This window comes from Tachypleus tridentatus, chromosome 9 (assembly GCF_004210375.1).
Source record: "Tachypleus tridentatus isolate NWPU-2018 chromosome 9, ASM421037v1, whole genome shotgun sequence".
NCBI lineage: Eukaryota > Metazoa > Arthropoda > Merostomata > Xiphosura > Limulidae > Tachypleus > Tachypleus tridentatus.
In genome coordinates this window covers 158,619,748-158,640,410 of record NC_134833.1, presented here as the reverse complement: position 1 = coordinate 158,640,410, position 20,663 = coordinate 158,619,748, and the positions used below count along the sequence as shown (strand labels likewise).

The 20,663-nt window shown below is 33.6% G+C and overlaps 1 protein-coding gene and 1 long non-coding RNA gene across 4 annotated transcripts; both read right to left on the bottom strand.

Moving 5' to 3' along the window:
* Positions 1-485: 485 nt before the first annotated feature.
* LOC143226783 (uncharacterized) lies at positions 486-8,392 on the bottom strand. Its single transcript, XR_013014736.1, has 5 exons — positions 8,126-8,392; positions 5,398-5,436; positions 4,778-4,915; positions 1,539-3,233; positions 486-884 (listed from the first exon to the last, which is right to left on the bottom strand). It is a non-coding gene; the product is annotated as an uncharacterized LOC143226783 (long non-coding RNA).
* LOC143226782 (uncharacterized) lies at positions 8,392-20,427 on the bottom strand. Of its 3 annotated transcripts, none has more exons than XM_076458192.1 (4): positions 20,270-20,427; positions 19,697-19,823; positions 18,639-18,984; positions 8,392-8,704 (listed from the first exon to the last, which is right to left on the bottom strand). In XM_076458192.1, the coding sequence occupies exons 3-4, from the start codon at positions 18,934-18,936 to the stop codon at positions 8,394-8,396; spliced, it is 609 nt and encodes a 202-aa protein (XP_076314307.1). In that variant the 5' UTR covers positions 18,937-18,984; positions 19,697-19,823; positions 20,270-20,427; the 3' UTR covers positions 8,392-8,393. The 3 variants fall into 3 exon arrangements, with proteins under 3 accessions (XP_076314307.1, XP_076314309.1, XP_076314308.1); XM_076458194.1 differs by having other exon boundaries at positions 8,392-8,572; XM_076458193.1 differs by having other exon boundaries at positions 19,697-19,819; positions 20,270-20,421.
* Between the last annotated feature and the right edge of the window lie 236 nt (positions 20,428-20,663).

Here is a 20,663-nt window from a genome sequence, read left to right as displayed (position 1 = left end):
AGACATGACAACTGTCCATGTAATAATGGAACCTCAGCCCTATTTAATGAACTAGATAGGCAAATGACTTGATTAAACACATAACTAGCAAACACAATGCCAAAAGGAAATTCTTAAAGAACTTAATCTCTCCTCATATGATATCCCTCCTTTCAAGTAGATACTATTTTAGTAACTCTTCTCTGAACCCTTTCCAACAATTAAACATCTTTCCTAAAGTAACAAGCTCAAGACTGAACACAATATTCCAAATGTGGCCTAACCAATGACCTATACAATGAAATTATATCCTCTTTATTCTTGTATTCAGTATCTCTGTATATACAGCCTAAAACCCTATCACTAGCAACAGCACCCGCTTGGTTGGCTTAAGAGATTTGATCAACCACTATGCCATGATCCTTTTCTTTCATGACACTGTTAAGGTTATTCCCATTCAAATTACACTTGTAATTCAAATTATTATTCACATGCAATACCTTGCATTTATCATAATTAAAATCCATCTGTAATTTATTTGCCAAACTCACTCAATGATCTAAATCCTTTTGTACATCAGTAGCATCCTCTTCACAGTTAGCAACACCTAAGACCTTGATATCTTCAAATTTAAGTAATTTATTGAATATTTGTTCATCTATGTCATTAATATAAATCAAAAGAGAAAAGGTCCTAGGACTGGGCCATGATGTACCTCACTTGTTACTTGAATCCACTTTGACTGAACTCCATCTATAACAACCCTCTGCTTTCTTCCATCCAGCCATTTTTCTATCCTCCACACCTACAGAAATAAGTTTCTTATAACTCATCATTTATAACATCTTCATAATCCTTGTCCTTCTCTGTTCCTTTTGCTTTTCCTTCCTCCAATAGTTCCTCATCTACATAAGACAAGGGTTGAAATATGTTGCTCAAAATAATACGCGTTTTACAATTAATTCACTGCTTTTAACCCTAATACTGCCCTTTCTAACTTCCTGAATGTCACTGTTAATCATAACTGATGCCTCCCTTATATGTAAAAGCTAAAGCTTCTATTAAAGTCCAGTCCTGCTGTCATTCATCAAAATTGTAATTCTCTTTATTTATCTCAGTTATGATGGCTTCCAACTTTTTCTGCAACCTACAAACTCTGTACATAAATTGAACATCCTTATTGCTAGCTTCCTTAAAAGTGTATAGAACTCCAGATTTTCCAAATAAAACCCATTAATTGTACACCTAACAAACTTGGAATACTTAACCCCCGAACTAGTCTTAACTACTGTATTATTTGCAAAATTAAACACTCAATATTATGATTAAATACCAGTAGCCTGTTGTTAACACTGTCAAGTTTAAGTCTTAACAAATAACTAATTTTTATATACTGTATTGTAAGATTGTATTTATTAAATTAAACAATGTATTTAATTTGCCTTACAATCTCACAGCAAGTTGAATTATAACTAAGTCTAAAGAACTGTTATGCACACTAAGCCTAATATAACATTATACTATGTATTACACAACTAAAATCTGAATGAAAAACATACCTATTATTTTAGTCCTCAATATTACTAAATCCAGGGATAATCCTCATGTCTGAAAGTGGGAGGCTGAGAACCTGGAATGGAAAACAGAGACATGGATTCAGCAGGCTTAAGTATAAAAACAGAATGGTGAGGTTGAGAATGACAAAAAACCTAAAGAGACAATGAGGACTGATGCTGAGCTATCTCAGCCTGAATCTCCAGTGAGTCACAACCACCACCAAAGACCTATAGATAAAGAAATGACACCTGATGAAGGTTATGGAGATATGCATGATGGAGGCATATATGAGCAAGACGAACATCCTCTCCAAACTAATCCCATGAACAGAGGAACCAAGGATGGAGGTATAGAGCAGAAGTACAGACCAGTGTGATGAAAAGAAGGGAAGAAGGCTTTCCAGAGCAAGGGGGTAAAGTGACAAGAGGTAACACAGGAAGGCAGTAAAAAAGACAAAAATGTCAAATATTTTGGCCTTAGGAAACAGAAGTTAATGTGTCTACCACTCAAGAAGGTAAAAGATATTTCAATAAGAGAAAATTAAGAAACATAAATGAATGGGTGCAGGTAAGGACAAAAGAGTCAAACAGACAAGGAGGACAAGGCTTGTCGGTAAGGGTGTGCAACTGTTCAATAAACGAGTCTGGATAGGCCCTAACATCAGGTGAAGAAGTGAAGGCAAAGTAATCTTGATAAGGGTTTCATGTAGTAAAATGCAAGAGAAATCATAATATGAAGTGGAAAAGGAAAGAACAAACCTGCAAAACTCAGGTCAAGGAAGATATTAGAAGGATGGGGATATTCTTCCACAGATAAAGCTATGCTTATAGCAAATCCTAGTGGGAAAAACAGCCATTCAAAATCAATAACATCCTGGCCATGTTCAACTAAAGGAAAATGAATATCAGACAAATGAACAGGATGAGTTAGCCCATCATAATGAAGAAACACACAAGACGTTGAACAATGGTTAATACAACCTTCAAAGATAAGAAGCCCCCACTACCATTAAGACCATCGTATCTATCAAGAGCTGAAGTGGATGTTACCATCATCTAAGAATTAATAAAGGCAGGAAACACCATAATGACAGTTTGTCTATTTAAAATAGTGAGTCACAAATATTAAACCTAAATAAATTTATCAGAAGATCACTGCCATTCTAAAGCACTTGATCAATAATTTTGAAACAAGTCCTTTCTAGACAGTGCCTCAACTAGAAAGTTCTTCACACAAAAGGTCTTAGGAAGAGAAACTGAACAAGGAGGTTGTGTTTCTTTCTTCTTAGGTGAAAGGCTATCATCACATGGTGAAGTCATCACGTTCTACCGTTGTTCACATTAAACACATTATTTAGGTAACAGGCAGCTTAAGGCTAGTGTCATACAGATCTCATAGACAAATGGATAAAGTAAGAAAACTGTTCTGTGTGAAGTGGTGAGGTATCATCTTGAATGAACTCTGAGTTTGTTAAAAGACAAACTTTTATTTAAATAGCAAGTGGATGAGAAGACTGGTCTGTTGATTCTCTAAAAGTCAGAACTTTTCTTTTATATTTGGTGTAAGCCATGTTTAACAGGATGTTTTCTAAGTCTACAACTGTTGGGTTACGACTTTCGGGGTCGTCGTTTGATGCACATATTTGTTTCATAGTCCACCCACACATGCAAGTTACATTCTTTGCAAATCAATTTGACCTGAAAAAAACCAAAAAACATTAGGTTTTTGTAAGATAATGTTGTATTTAAGTACAAATATTTTCAAAAATTTATGTTGTAAAATACACCTTAATAAAAGGTTTTCAAAAGAAATTAAGCTGCACTTAAAATTCCAACTTGCACATTTCATATAAATTTTTATATTAAAATCACAATCAAAGCTTATCTGGTACAATGACAGAACATAAAGAATATTTTAAATTAATCCACAAAAAAGCTTTAGACTATACAACTAGTATATATTCCTCTTAACTGATTTAACACATTCTACAATCCTTTATTAAATCTACAACACAAGATTCATTTGCTGATAAATTAGAATTTAACTTTACATTTTAGAGGGCTAAAATGTCTTCCTATATCTTGCTTGTTGTTTGAACTACATATTATTAACTTCTGAATTACATTGCCTTCATGTTCTTGGTCTAGATGTTTAAAGAATTACAAGAGCTAGGCTTCAGATGCTCTGAATAACGTCTCGATGATCCCACATAACTTTTCCCAATAAGAACAAACTTATCAATGAACAATGCAAGACCTTTGAAGTTAATAAATTACGTCCTCTAAACTCTGTGTTGGTTTTAAAGCCACACATATTGAGATTTAAAGACAGAACTCGGTGTCAATTTTAAAGCCACACAAATTGAGATTTAAAGACAGAACTCAGCATTTATTTAAAGCCACACATATTCACATTTACAAAAAGTTTGATATCATGATTTTTTTAATTTTATTCCATGAAAAATAATTATCTTTACTAATAAATAGGAAAATTAATAAGACATAGACAGTGTTAGAACATCATAACAAGGAGTACACGAGCAATTTAAAATACATTTCAAAACATTAAATAATGATAGGTGAAAATGACATTTAACTATACATTTTCACACTTTACATTTCTTTGTCAAAATAACGATGGCCACTAGTAATACCAAAGGTTCTATAAAATAAAGAATTTACCAAACACAAAACAGTCAGTATGACCACAATCTCACATACAGCAATTAAAAAACACATTCCTGTTTCTACATAATCACCAATTGTTTATATTAAGATATTAAAGTGCCAAATTTGATACATTTCCTTCAACTGTAAACTTCATAGAAGAATGTTATTGGTTTTAATATTTCATGAACAAATTCATTTGTTCTTAAACATTACAAAGGTATTATCAGCATCTCTATTTTTTCTAAATGTTGAAAACTTGCTGGACAGTTAGTCAATAATTGGTTTTCATAGCAATACCAATATTTATTAATACTGCTGTTAAAACTGAAATGACATTTCTTAGTAGCAAATATCTTACCTCAGCTAAGATAATCTAATTAATACTTGACTTTTACATTTCTAAACTTTATTCTTTATTCATCATCTATAACTGAGATTAATTTTCATTTTCAACCATTCTTTAAAAGGTTTATACTTTCAGTTTTTAAAAAGTCATCACATAATTCAATAAGTTATTACTGCATGTGAAAAGTTTTTGAAGATAATTTATGTGATAAAATTACATGTCTTACCAGTTTAACAGAAGAGAAGTCAACTTTTTTCAGAACCCACAAACTTATGTCCTTGTCACGCAACATGCTTCTCAAATGTTCCCACAAGTAATAAGCTGGACAAGCATCTACAACAGTCACTTTCACAGCTTTGGCACCCTAGAAACACAATTAAATTTCTCCATTTAAAACTAATAAACCTTTTGTTCTGTCCATGATAAATGTCTGTCATAACACACACATACACAAGTTTTCTCAGACATACAATAATTTTAGAATACCATTAAACACTGAAATGTTATAAAAACTGTTATCCAACATAAAAAAGTGTATTAAATATAAAATAAGCATGTAGTGGTTCTACAACAAAGTTGTTGAATAATACATAAACCAATGAACATATATATCCCCTAACTGCTTTACTGTCATGAATATTTATTAATTTTATCAACACTTTCAGACAAGTCTGTCCACGTGCTTATATTCAAACTATCCTAAACAAATGTTTGACAAGTACATTAGAAATGACCTTCTACATTTATGATAAATTCAAGCCTAATTTACTCATAATTCACTAAAGGAATTGCTTTAATGTGTAATCCAGTTGTAGGTATATTTAATATCTTCAAAATGTTACTTACCCTGTAGAATAAATAATAGTGGTATTTTTTTTCCATTGCCTGTAAAGTAAATGTCAAGTGAAATAGCAGATACCAAAAAATTTTGCTTTATTTATTACTGTTTCTACCAGTGACAATAAAAGAAAACATACAACATCTTGCAAACATCTTCACCCCCCTGTGCTGGTAATCAAACAGAGTTATTTTCTTGTGAAAGACATAACTCAAATGGACAAAAATATTTATTATTTTAATCTCAATTAAGATTCTAGAGATTAGAAGGAACACAAGGTTCACTGTTACCCAACTGAACAGCATAACACAAAAATATTGAAAACACACTTTACTAAATCTTCACCCTCTCAGCTTTTACCATCATTGACTTAACTTTACATCACTATCCAACTATAAAAAATACAGGTGGCTCTGTACAACTCCATCAGATACCAAAGTGTATTACAGAACCATGTGAAAAAATAATTAAGGTCATACAGCCATCAGTATTGATTTAATAAGAGTATTTTGAAAGATAAAATTATGTATATTGTTACATTTTTAGAATGATGAGAGCTCTAAAGATCTAAGGGAAAATATTGTTTAAAAAGACAGTTCTGGAAAAGGCTATAAATAATTTTCAAAGGTTATCACTTTGTCAATAAGAACTGTAAGATATGTTGTGAAGAAAGGTCAGGTCATTCTAAGAAAGTCTACATTTGAACAAGCAGAAAAATTATCAGAGAAGCAAATGTCAAGCCAGAAGTGACACTGAAGAAGCTGCAGACTTCAGTAGCAGCAACTGTACATACCTTAACATCATCACTTACCTTGCATGAAAACTGGAGTTACTGTACATACCTTAACATCATCACTTACCTTGCATGAAAACTGGAGTTACTGTACATACCTTAACATCATCACTTACCTTGCATGAAAAGGCTCGTATACCTTAACATCATCACTTACCTTGCATGAAAACTGGAGTTACTGTACATACCTTAACATCATCACTTACCTTGCATGAAAACTGGAGTTACTGTACATACCTTAACATCATCACTTACCTTGCATGAAAACTGGAGTTACTGTACATACCTTAACATCATCACTTACCTTGCATGAAAAGGCTCGTATACCTTAACATCATCACTTACCTTGCATGAAAACTGGAGTTACTGTACATACCTTAACATCATCACTTACCTTGCATGAAAACTGGAGTTACTGTACATACCTTAACATCATCACTTACCTTGCATGAAAACTGGGTTACTGTACATACCTTAACATCATCACTTACCTTGCATGAAAACTGGAGTTACTGTACATACCTTAACATCATCACTTACCTTGCATGAAAAGGCTCGGATACCTTAACATCATCACTTACCTTGCATGAAAACTGGGTTACTGTACATACCTTAACATCATCACTTACCTTGCATGAAAACTGGAGTTACTGTACATACCTTAACATCATCACTTACCTTGCATGAAAACTGGAGTTACTGTACATACCTTAACATCATCACTTACCTTGCATGAAAACTGGAGTTACTGTACATACCTTAACATCATCACTTACCTTGCATGAAAAGGCTCGTATACCTTAACATCATCACTTACCTTGCATGAAAACTGGAGTTACTGTACATACCTTAACATCATCACTTACCTTGCATGAAAAGGCTCGTATGGTAGGGTAAAAAAACAAACCCACTACTGACAAAGATGTATCTGAAATCACAAATGGACTATGCCAATAAACATTTCAATAATACAACAACAATGTAGCAGAAAGTTCTATGGTGAGATATAACCAAAATAGAACTTTTGGGGTTAAATGACAAACAATATGTACAGTGGAAACCCAACACTGCTCATGGCATGGCAAATACAGTCCCAACTGTCAAGTATTGTATTGGGTCCATAACACTATGGAGATGTATTTCACTGTAGCTGACATTGGAGAACTTGCACACATAGACAGTAGAAAATATACACAGATGTTGGTATTAAACCTGAAGACATCAGGTGAAAGACTAAAATTCAGTTGAGGGTTTACATTTAAACAGGACAATGATCCCAAACACAGAGTTAAACAAGAATGATTTCAGGGAAACAAAATTAAAGTCCTTGACTGTTTAAACCAAAGCCCAGACCTCAGTCAACTCAAAAATCTGTGGAAAGACTTGAAAATTGCTGTGCATCAAAGACAAGACATCACTTCCAATTTACAACTGGAAGGTATCTGCATGCAGAGGTGAACAAAAACATCTCCAGCATACAATGAAACATTTGTGGAGAGTTATCGAAAATGACTTTCAGCTGTCATTGCTGCCAAAGAAGCTTCAACCAGCTATTGACTACATAATGATGTTAGAGGTGAATATTTTTATGACATTTCAAGATTTTTAAGTGTTATATCACCAAATCGGGTAACAATGCACCTTTTATTCTTTGTAATCATTAGAAATTGATCTGAGATGAATATAATAAATATTTTTGGCCATTTGAGTTATGTATTTTTCCAAAAAAAATACTTTAAAAAAATAATCAATTTTGAATATCAACACAAGGTGGTGACCACTTTTGCAAAGCACTGTATCTGAAACCAAGGAGATAAGACTTACACAGATGGCCATTAGAACAAACTACCAACATTGTTTAAAGTAAAGAAGCTAGTGAAATATCATAAGATGTACATTCAATTATCATTATTGTTATTTATTAAATAAAAAATAACTTTCACCATGAACTTCTTTTTCCCAATTTGAGGTCTTGGATCAGGGAAGTTCTCCCACAAATCAAGAAAAGCATCAACATCTGGTGTTGTTATCACTTCTTCTATTTCAGTGCCAGATGAATATTTCACCTCGATAACAGGAACTTCTGGAGTCGAGCGACAGGCTGATGCATCTTTAAGTTGCAGTGGTTTACATGTGTTCTCAGAGAGAGTAAAATAACCTGCAGAGACCTCTTTACAATTACCACAGAATTTGTGTTCTTCAAGTTCTTCTTCACGTCTTTTTTGGCAAATCTAAAAGTTTCAAATTGGTTCTTGTTTCAAAGTTCAAATTTTCATTCCTGTTTTTAAGCTGTATACAGTGCCTCACAGATACGTGATTGGTAGATAACACAATCACCTTGGAAACATCTTGGGTCCTTTGAAGTTTCTGCTGACTGGAACATTTATCAACTGAAAATGAAAATGTGTTAATTTTAGATAAACAATCATGTGACGATGAATTGGAACTTTCACATTCAATTTGAAGAAGGTGTTTTTGTTCTCTGGTTGCTATTTTCCTTTTTGGTTTCCTGAAATGCTCACCTAGAAGAGATACAAGGTATATTCACCCTTTTTATTTAAATTGTTACAATATGGTAAATTTAAAAATGACAGAAACTTGACACTGGACTAAAAAATGCAAATAAAATTATGTCTAACTTGATATTATACTACAAATAACATTAAGTTTGCTTGCATATTTATTATTTTTGTGTTTCATTTATGCAATTCACCCATTTCAAGTTCTGACAAATAGATTAATAATGTTTCAAAACGAAAATAACATTATTAGGCTTAGAAGTGATAGTTATTCACCAGTTATCTTGTTATACATGTCATATTTAGAAGTACTACCTTGTAACATGATTACTTTTTATTTTCAGTGTATAATATCTAAACAGTACAAAACTACAATGTCACACACTTGTTTTGACCCTTTTCACACTTGTCAAACAATCTCCATGTATGCTATTTTTCAATCCTAAACTTGTGATTTATCAAGTTTCATATTGGTAGTAAATCTTGATTATGTAACATCCAGAAAGTTTTTAATTTACTACAGAACATCAGTATGGTTTAGGAAACTTCCATTCTAGCCTCACAAGCTATGGCAAAGTTTTCAACATGAAACTTGTTGTAGGCACTTCAAGAACTTGCTTACAGGCAAAACTGTTCCACCACAGCCAAGATAATTAATTAATAGAGATTGTCCTTTGTATTTATTTTAGCATATTAAACAGCTTATCTACTGAATAATTCACAATACTAAATTATTAGGTTAATGCTACACACTTTTAAAATCTCACACTAAACATGATATTAAAGAACATCAAGGCTGTCCCCTCAAACCCAGTCCTCATCACTTAAATATTTATTATGCTTTCCTTAACTTTACTTCATTTACCACATCTGAAGACAACCCATCACAAAGACTAAATACCACGTTAACAAACAAACAGTCTAAGCTGAATATAATCCACACTGTGCCAGTTTTTGTCCCTTCGTCTAAGTATTTTCACTCTTAAGAATGAAAAAAGGTGACATAAGTATTATAAATTCCATTAATAATCTTAAACACTTCAATGTGATATCCTCTAACTGTCATTTTTACAAGAGAAGACACTTTATAAGGTTTTACACTGTCACTGTATGGCAAGCCTTTGATTCCAAGTATCATCCTTGTATCCCTCTTTCATACTCTTTCCAACATATTAACAGTGTGATAACTACAACTCAAAACATACAATACACATTCCACCACTATATGAAACCTAGTTTTATTCTTTTGATTTGCCATTGCCCAACATAAAATTTTCTGAAACACACAGAACTCAGTGACAAGTGGTAAACTGAATGATAGAGTGAATTTGAAATCTAGTTTTATTCTTTTGATTTGCCATTGTCCAACATAAAATTTTCTGAAACACACAGAACTCAGTGACAAGTGGTAAACTGAATGATAGAGTGAATTTGAAATCTGAAACACACAGAACTCAGTGACAAGTGGTAAACTGAATGATAGAGTGAATTTGAAATCTGAAACACATAGAACTCAGTGACAAGTGGTAAACTGAATGATAGAGTGAATTTGAAATCTGAAACACACAGAACTCAGTGACAAGTGGTAAACTGAATGATAGAGTGAATTTGAAATCTGAAACACATAGAACTCAGTGACAAGTGGTAAACTGAATGATAGAGTGAATTTGAAATCTGAAACACACAGAACTCAGTGACAAGTGGTAAACTGAATGATAGAGTGAATTTGAAATCTGAAACACACAGAACTCAGTGACAAGTGGTAAACTGAATGATAGAGTGAATTTGAAATCTGAAACACACAGAACTCAGTGACAAGTGGTAAACTGAATGATAGAGTGAATTTGAAATCTGAAACACACAGAACTCAGTGACAAGTGGTAAACTGAATGATAGAATTTGAAATCTGAAACACACAGAACTCAGTGACAAGTGGTAAACTGAATGATAGAGTGAATTTGAAATCTGACACACAGAACTCAGTGACAAGTGGTAAACTGAATGATAGAGTGAATTTGAAATCTGAAACACATAGAACTCAGTGACAAGTGGTAAACTGAATGATAGAGAAACACACAGAACTTGACAAGTGAAATCTGAAACACACAGAACTCAGTGACAAGTGGTAAACTGAATGATAGAGTGAATTTGAAATCTGAAACACACAGAACTCAGTGACAAGTGGTAAACTGAATGATAGAGTGAATTTGAAATCTGAAACACACAGAACTCAGTGACAAGTGGTAAACTGAATGATAGAGTGAATTTGAAATCTGAAACACACAGAACTCAGTGACAAGTGGTAAACTGAATGATAGAGTGAATTTGAAATCTGAAACACACAGAACTCAGTGACAAGTGGTAAACTGAATGATAGAGTGAATTTGAAATCTGAAACACACAGAACTCAGTGACAAGTGGTAAACTGAATGATAGAGTGAATTTGAAATCTGAAACACACAGAACTCAGTGACAAGTGGTAAACTGAATGATAGAGTGAATTTGAAATCTGAAACACACAGAACTCAGTGACAAGTGGTAAACTGAATGATAGAGTGAATTTGAAATCTGAAACACAGTGACAAGTGGTAAACTGAATGAACTCAGTGACAAGTGGTAAACTGAATGATAGAGTGAATGAATTAGAAATCTCAGAAACACACAGAACTCAGTGACAAGTGGTAAACTGAATGATAGAGTGAATTTGAAATCTGAAACACATAGAACTCAGTGACAAGTGGTAAACTGAATGATAGAGTGAATTTGAAATCTGAAACACACAGAACTCAGTGACAAGTGGTAAACTGAATGATAGAGTGAATTTGAAATCTGAAACACACAGAACTCAGTGACAAGTGGTAAACTGAATGATAGAGTGAATTTGAAATCTGAAACACACAGAACTCAGTGACAAGTGGTAAACTGAATGATAGAGTGAATTTGAAATCTGAAACACACAGAACTCAGTGACAAGTGGTAAACTGAATGATAGAGTGAATTGAAATGAATTCAGTGACAAGTGGTAAACTGAATGATAGAGTGAATTTGAAATCTGAAACACAGAACTCAGTGACAAGTGGTAAACTGAATGATAGAGTGAATTTGAAATCTGAAACACATAGAACTCAGTGACAAGTGGTAAACTGAATGATAGAGTGAATTTGAAATCTGAAACACACAGAACTCAGTGACAAGTGGTAAACTGAATGATAGAGTGAATTTGAAATCTGAAACACAGAACTCAGTGACAAGTGGTAAACTGAATGATAGAGTGAATTTGAAATCTGAAACACATAGAACTCAGTGACAAGTGGTAAACTGAATGATAGAGTGAATTTGAAATCTGAAACACATAGAACTCAGTGACAAGTGGTAAACTGAATGATAGAGTGAATTTGAAATCTGAAACACATAGAACTCAGTGACAAGTGGTAAACTGAATGATAGAGTGAATTTGAAATCTGAAACACACAGAACTCAGTGACAAGTGGTAAACTGAATGATAGAGTGAATTTGAAATCTGAAACACACAGAACTCAGTGACAAGTGGTAAACTGAATGATAGAGTGAATTTGAAATCTGAAACACATAGAACTCAGTGACAAGTGGTAAACTGAATGATAGAGTGAATTTGAAATCTGAAACACACAGAACTCAGTGACAAGTGGTAAACTGAATGATAGAGTGAATTTGAAATCTGAAACACACAGAACTCAGTGACAAGTGGTAAACTGAATGATAGAGTGAATTTGAAATCTGAAACACATAGAACTCAGTGACAAGTGGTAAACTGAATGATAGAGTGAATTTGAAATCTGAAACACATAGAACTCAGTGACAAGTGGTAAACTGAATGATAGAGTGAAACTTTGAAATCTGAAACACACAGAACTCAGTGACAAGTGGTAAACTGAATGATAGAGTGAATTTGAAATCTGAAACACACAGAACTCAGTGACAAGTGGTAAACTGAATGATAGAGTGAATTTGAAATCTGAAACACACAGAACTCAGTGACAAGTGGTAAACTGAATGATAGAGTGAATTTGAAATCTGAAACACACAGAACTCAGTGACAAGTGGTAAACTGAATGATAGAGTGAATTTGAAATCTGAAACACACAGAACTCAGTGACAAGTGGTAAACTGAATGATAGAGTGAATTTGAAATCTGAAACACACAGAACTCAGTGACAAGTGGTAAACTGAATGATAGAGTGAATTTGAAATCTGAAACACACAGAACTCAGTGACAAGTGGTAAACTGAATGATAGAGTGAATTTGAAATCTGAAACACATAGAACTCAGTGACAAGTGGTAAACTGAATGATAGAGTGAATTTGAAATCTGAAACACATAGAACTCAGTGACAAGTGGTAAACTGAATGATAAATCTGAGTGAATTTGAAATCTGAAACACACAGAACTCAGTGACAAGTGGTAAACTGAATGATAGAGTGAATTTGAAATCTGAAACACATAGAACTCAGTGACAAGTGGTAAACTGAATGATAGAGTGAATTTGAAATCTGAAACACACAGAACTCAGTGACAAGTGGTAAACTGAATGATAGAGTGAATTTGAAATCTGAAACACACAGAACTCAGTGACAAGTGGTAAACTGAATGATAGAGTGAATTTGAAATCTGAAACACATAGAACTCAGTGACAAGTGGTAAACTGAATGATAGAGTGAATTTGAAATCTGAAACACATAGAACTCAGTGACAAGTGGTAAACTGAATGATAGAGTGAATTTGAAATCTGAAACACACAGAACTCAGTGACAAGTGGTAAACTGAATGATAGAGTGAATTTGAAATCTGAAACACACAGAACTCAGTGACAAGTGGTAAACTGAATGATAGAGTGAATTTGAAATCTGAAACACACAGAACTCAGTGACAAGTGGTAAACTGAATGATAGAGTGAATTTGAAATCTGAAACACACAGAACTCAGTGACAAGTGGTAAACTGAATGATAGAGTGAATTTGAAATCTGAAACACACAGAACTCAGTGACAAGTGGTAAACTGAATGATAGAGTGAATTTGAAATCTGAAACACACAGAACTCAGTGACAAGTGGTAAACTGAATGATAGAGTGAATTTGAAATCTGAAACACACAGAACTCAGTGACAAGTGGTAAACTGAATGATAGAGTGAATTTGAAATGAACACACAGAACTCAGTGACAAGTGGTAAACTGAATGATAGAGTGAATTTGAAATCTGAAACACACAGAACTCAGTGACAAGTGGTAAACTGAATGATAGAGTGAATTTGAAATCTGAAACACACAGAACTCAGTGACAAGTGGTAAACTGAATGATAGAGTGAATTTGAAATCTGAAACACACAGAACTCAGTGACAAGTGGTAAACTGAATGATAGAGTGAATTTGAAATCTGAAACACACAGAACTCAGTGACAAGTGGTAAACTGAATGATAGAGTGAATTTGAAATCTGAAACACACAGAACTCAGTGACAAGTGGTAAACTGAATGATAGAGTGAATTTGAAATCTGAAACACACAGAACTCAGTGACAAGTGGTAAACTGAATGATAGAGTGAATTTGAAATCTGAAACACACAGAACTCAGTGACAAGTGGTAAACTGAATGATAGAGTGAATTTGAAATCTGAAACACACAGAACTCAGTGACAAGTGGTAAACTGAATGATAGAGTGAATTTGAAATCTGAAACACACAGAACTCAGTGACAAGTGGTAAACTGAATGATAGAGTGAATTTGAAATCTGAAACACACAGAACTCAGTGACAAGTGGTAAACTGAATGATAGAGTGAATTTGAAATCTGAAACACACAGAACTCAGTGACAAGTGGTAAACTGAATGATAGAGTGAATTTGAAATCTGAAACACACAGAACTCAGTGACAAGTGGTAAACTGAATGATAGAGTGAATTTGAAATCTGAAACACACAGAACTCAGTGACAAGTGGTAAACTGAATGATAGAGTGAATTTGAAATCTGAAACACACAGAACTCAGTGACAAGTGGTAAACTGAATGATAGAGTGAATTTGAAATCTGAAACACACAGAACTCAGTGACAAGTGGTAAACTGAATGATAGAGTGAATTTGAAATCTGAAACACACAGAACTCAGTGACAAGTGGTAAACTGAATGATAGAGTGAATTTGAAATCTGAAACACACAGAACTCAGTGACAAGTGGTAAACTGAATGATAGAGTGAATTTGAAATCTGAAACACATAGAACTCAGTGACAAGTGGTAAACTGAATGATAGAGTTGAAACACACAGAACTCAGTGACAAGTGGTAAACTGAATGATAGAGTTGAAACACACAGAACTCAGTGACAAGTGGTAAACTGAATGATAGAGTGAATTTGAAATCTGAAACACATAGAACTCAGTGACAAGTGGTAAACTGAATGATAGAGTGAATTTGAAATCTGAAACACATAGAACTCAGTGACAAGTGGTAAACTGAATGATAGAGTGAATTTGAAATCTGAAACACATAGAACTCAGTGACAAGTGGTAAACTGAATGATAGAGTGAATTTGAAATCTGAAACACACAGAACTCAGTGACAAGTGGTAAACTGAATGATAGAGTGAATTTGAAATCTGAAACACACAGAACTCAGTGACAAGTGGTAAACTGAATGATAGAGTGAATTTGAAATCTGAAACACACAGAACTCAGTGACAAGTGGTAAACTGAATGATAGAGTTGAAACACACAGAACTCAGTGACAAGTGGTAAACTGAATGATAGAGTGAATTTGAAATCTGAAATCACACACAGAACTCAGTGACAAGTGGTAAACTGAATGATAGAGTGAATTTGAAATCTGAAACACATAGGGGAACTCAGTGACAAGTGGTAAACTGAATGATAGAGTGAATTTGAAATCTGAAACACATCAAGAACTCAGTGACAAGTGGTAAACTGAATGATAGAGTGAATTTGAAATCTGAAACACACATAGAACTCAGTGACAAGTGGTAAACTGAAGTGATAAGTGAATTTATAGAAATCTGAAACACACAGAACTCAGTGACAAGTGGTAAACTGAATGATAGAGTGAATTTGAAATCTGAAACACACAGAACTCAGTGACAAGTGGTAAACTGAATGATAGAAGTGAGATTTGAAATCTGAAACACACAGAACTCAGTGACAAGTTGGTAAACTGAATGATAAGAGTGAATTTGAAATCTGAAACACACACACAGAACTCAGTGACAAGTGGTAAACTAGAATGATAGAGTGAATTTGAAATCTGAAACACACACAGAACTCAGACAAGTGGCAAACTGAATGGATAGAGTGGAAATCTGAAACACACAGAACTCAAAGTGACAAGTGGTAAACTGAATGATAGAGTGAATGAAATCTGAAACACACAGAACTCAGTGGACAAGTGGTAAACTGAATGATAGAGTGAATTTGAAATCTGAAACACACAGAACTCAGTGACAAGTGGTAAACTGAATGATAGAGTGAATTTGAAATCTGAAACACACAGAACTCAGTGACAAGTGGTAAACTGAATGATAGAGTGAATTTGAAATCTGAAACACACAGAACTCAGTGACAAGTGGTAAACTGAATGATAGAGTGAATTTGAAATCTGAAACACACAGAACTCAGTGACAAGTGGTAAACTGAATGATAGAGTGAATTTGAAATCTACAGAAACACACAGAACTCAGTGACAAGTGGTAAACTGAATGATAGAGTGAATTTGAAATCTGAAACACACAGAACTCAGTGACAAGTGGTAAACTGAATGATAGAGTGAATTTGAAAACTGAAACACAGAACTCAGTGACAAGTGGTAAACTGAATGATAGAGTGAATTTGGAAATCTGAAACACATATAGAACTCAGTGACAAGTGGTAAACTGAATGATAGAGTGAATTTGGAAATCTGAAACACACAGAACTCAGTGACAAGTGGTAAACTGAATGATAGAGTGAATTTGAAATCTGAAACACACAGAACTCAGTGACAAGTGGTAAACTGAATGATAGAGTGAATTTGAAATCTGAAACACATAGAACTCAGTGACAAGTGGTAAACTGAATGATAGAGTGAATTTGAAATCAAGTGGACAAGTGGTAAACTGAATGATGAGAGTGAATTTGAAATCTGACAACACACAGAAGAGTACAAGTGGTAAACTGAATGATAGAGTGAATTTGAAATCTGAACACACAGAACTCAGTGACAAGTGGTAAACTGAATGATAGAGGACAAGTGAAATCTGAAACACACAGAACTCAGTGACAAGTGGTAAACTGAATGATAGAGTTGAAACACACAGAACTCAGTGACAAGTGGTAAACTGAATGATAGAGTGACAAGTGGTAAACTGAATGATAGAGTGACAAGTGGTAAACTGAATGATAGAGTGACAAGTGGTAAACTGAATGATAGAGTGACAAGTGGTAAACTGAATGATAGAGTGACAAGTGGTAAACTGAATGATAGAGTGACAAGTGGTAAACTGAATGATAGAGTGAAACACTGATAACTCAGTGACAAGTGGTAAACTGAATGATAGAGTTGAAACACACAGAACTCAGTGACAAGTGGTAAACTGAATGATAGAGTGAATTTGAAATCTAGTTTTAGGTTCTCATGACAAGACTCATTTTCCTTTAATAAATTCATACTGTCTTTCATTTTTCATATATTTCACTAAAGGGTATTTATAAAGGTTTTGACAAGATAGTCACTATTCCTATTACTGAAATGAGACCAAATAGCCTGTGGTTTCCACAGCAATATAAGGAGTTGTCTTGCTGGCCTCAAACACCTGACCATTTTATACTGACCTGTCAACAATGAAATAAAGTTCCATATATCTAATCTTTTACTTCATCTAAAACCCTTGTGAAACACTGTCTGGCTATGTTGCTTTATGTTTTTAATATGGATGAACAAGAGCACTGAACAAGCAGTTGATGTGTGGGTTACTTACAGCACACAACAAGCAGTCAAACGTGAATAAGCACTTGAGAACACCAAACAGGCAGAGTCATGTGTGAATTAACTGGAATACAGAGTAGGTTGCATGTAATAACGGATACCTGCAAACCATAACCTCATGTAAGGTTGGATGTACAGGCTAATAAACTCCACAAGGATGATTATCTGGTCATCATACCATCATCAAAGACTAGGTATAAGAATATGCTAGCATAAGTATGATATTTTTCCTATAGATGAAATAAACATTCCACTAAATAATTTACTATCATGAGCACAAGAATACTGACCATGTTATTCAACATTTTTCATAAGATGTAAAATAAGGTCATGAGAAATGAAAGTTATAGAATCAAATGGTTATCAACTTTCCTTGTACTCGACTACATACTGACAAGCAGTTAACCAGTTTCCATGATAATAAAGACAAAGAGAACCCAAAACATTCATTAATTCCAATCCTACTGCCTTCAACAGACAAACCTGTCATGTTTAAAATATGTTAGAATGGACATGATTAAGTAATGTTTAAAATGTCCTGCTATCACTGGCTGAATTTATCTGATTGTTCAGCCACTATAAATTGCGATATTTCTGTATGTTCAACCCATTATCAGGAAATATAAAAGGGTAATGACTCATTAAAATATCTAAAGTTTTGAAGAGAGGTGAAAATTATAACACTTAGCAGTGTAACAGCTGCTACTGTGTTAAAGTTTCAAATTAAACATATTAAACCTGAAAAAAAGCTAACCATTTATATCATATAGCAGAAATGCTGCCCTACAAGCAGCTGTTTGTACTGTTAATTATTAATCACAGTATTCATACCTAATTATAAAAAAAAACTGTAAAAAAACAGGAAACATTTTCTGAAAAAAGTATTTTTTTTAAATGCTACTGGATTTTGCTCTTTAATCATACATAACTTTTACCTTTTGATTCTGCAGCTCTCCGATCACGCATGTTTTGAGACATCCTCCACAGCCTCTCCAGTCTTTGCTCTTCTGATTCTGCAGCTCTCCGAGTTCGTTCATTCTGAGACATCTTCCTCAGCCTCTCAAATCTCTGCTCTTCTGATTCTGCAGCTCTTTTCATCTTCACATATTGTGACATTTTCCTCAGCCTGTCTTCTCTCTGCTCGAGAGATTCCTGAGCCCGACGTTCCTTTTCCCGTCTCGCTCTTGCTCTCCTTCTCTCATCATCGTCTTTATATTTTTTTGGTCTTCCCATCTTGAAAGGCTTTCATTGGACCCTCTTCTTAAAAGTTTAAAGCACATCCTAAGAATACAGAAAAGCCATTAAACAATTAACACATTGATAATATCTATGCAGAGAGGGGGATGAAGACTGCTTAAAGACTTTTCTGTAGTTTTGGTTATATACATAGATACTGACATACACACCAAGTCTCTGTTAGTAATCACAACTCATAATATTCATTCCTCATGGAAACAATTTAGAAAAAAAGTGAACATTTTCTAACAAAAAAATTTTGGGGGGAAGTATTAAACTGGAAAGGTGTTCTGATTGTGTTCTTTAGTGATAAACAAATCATTACATCAAAATGATTCAATATAAACTCAAAATTTTCATAACTTCTTTTGATACAAACTGTAATGTTATATACTAAAAGTGGTACCACTTATATAAAAAAATAATAGCTTTTAAGAAATTCAATTTTTTCAGTTCTACATTTTAAAATTTTATCAATAAAGATGTAACCAAACTGTTACATACAGTCCTAGTGAAAGTTTTTTGTTGTGTAGAGTATTTCTATTTAAAATTGTGTTATATTATAGTTATATTATACAGAAATGGTTGTTGCACATATCACAGTTATTTTTCTTGAATACCCACATGTACAAATGTTATGGATTTTTTGGATGTGGTGCCATTCAGTACATGGCACAGGAGTTTTGGTTACAATTTACATACAGAGACACTAAAATACACTTCATCCATTATACTCATAGTAAGATACAAATCTCACCGTAATATTCCAGTCTCGTCCTTTCTTCTGCATAACGTTGCCTCTTATAGTATATCATTCTCTCCCAATGTTTTAAATAGCAGGACCTCTTTTTTCCTTTTGTTTCCTGTACTTACAGACCATCTGTCTTAAATAAATATATACTTCATAAAATTAGTTATTTCTGTTGTGCATTTAAATGCCATACAAATTATACTTTTATAGTACCTTCGCTGTAAACTTCTCCACAAAATGGCTCAACTGGAAACAGCATCACAAATATCAAAATTACAGTACTACGATTATCAATCACAATAACATTAGTACCCTTGTTTTCTAAATATAATCTTTCTCTGTGTTGAAAAGTTAATTTTTTAGGTCAAATATTAAAATGATAAAATAAAACCTACGCTTCTCAATCATCTAAACTTTTAGGATGATTATTAATATTATTAGTTTGTGGACTTTAATGTTCTACTACCTTATATTGAATTAGTTTATCTACTACTAGCACATGTACCAGACCAGAGTAAACATTAGACTTCAAAGACATCAATGATGCAATTAGGATTATAATTTTCTACCACAACTTACAAGTGATGCTTAGTTAATAAAACGACAAAGTGAATCCTTAAAATTATGTACTCTCCATTTTTCTAATGCAATTTGGATGAATTTTACTTCGTAACTAATACAGGTTGAACTATGATAGATAATTTCACGAGTTATTTCGGTTTTCCACTTCAACCGCTAGGGCACCTGATACTGTTCACATGAAACAATTTTGAATATTAAAATTAAAATCAACAGGAAATGGACGATCTAAACAGAACCTTTAACAACTGGTAAATACAAAATATCAGTCAAAAATTGTAGACATTTTTATTCTTTATGTGTTTTTATAGTCACAATTTTCATACAACAACTTTAGAAAATTCATACTGGTTAAATAAAAGTAGTGTGCAAAAAATACAGCATGGCCAAGCGT

Bases quoted from the DNA above. Each gene is read 5' to 3' on its own strand.
- LOC143226782 (XM_076458192.1), bottom strand. From the start codon at position 18,936: ATGGGAAGACCAAAAAAATATAAAGACGATGATGAGAGAAGGAGAGCA. The intron at 8,705-18,638 runs GTAAAAGTTATG...TATCTCTTCTAG, and splicing joins GAGAGCTGCAGAATCAAAAG to GTGAGCATTTCAGGAAACCA.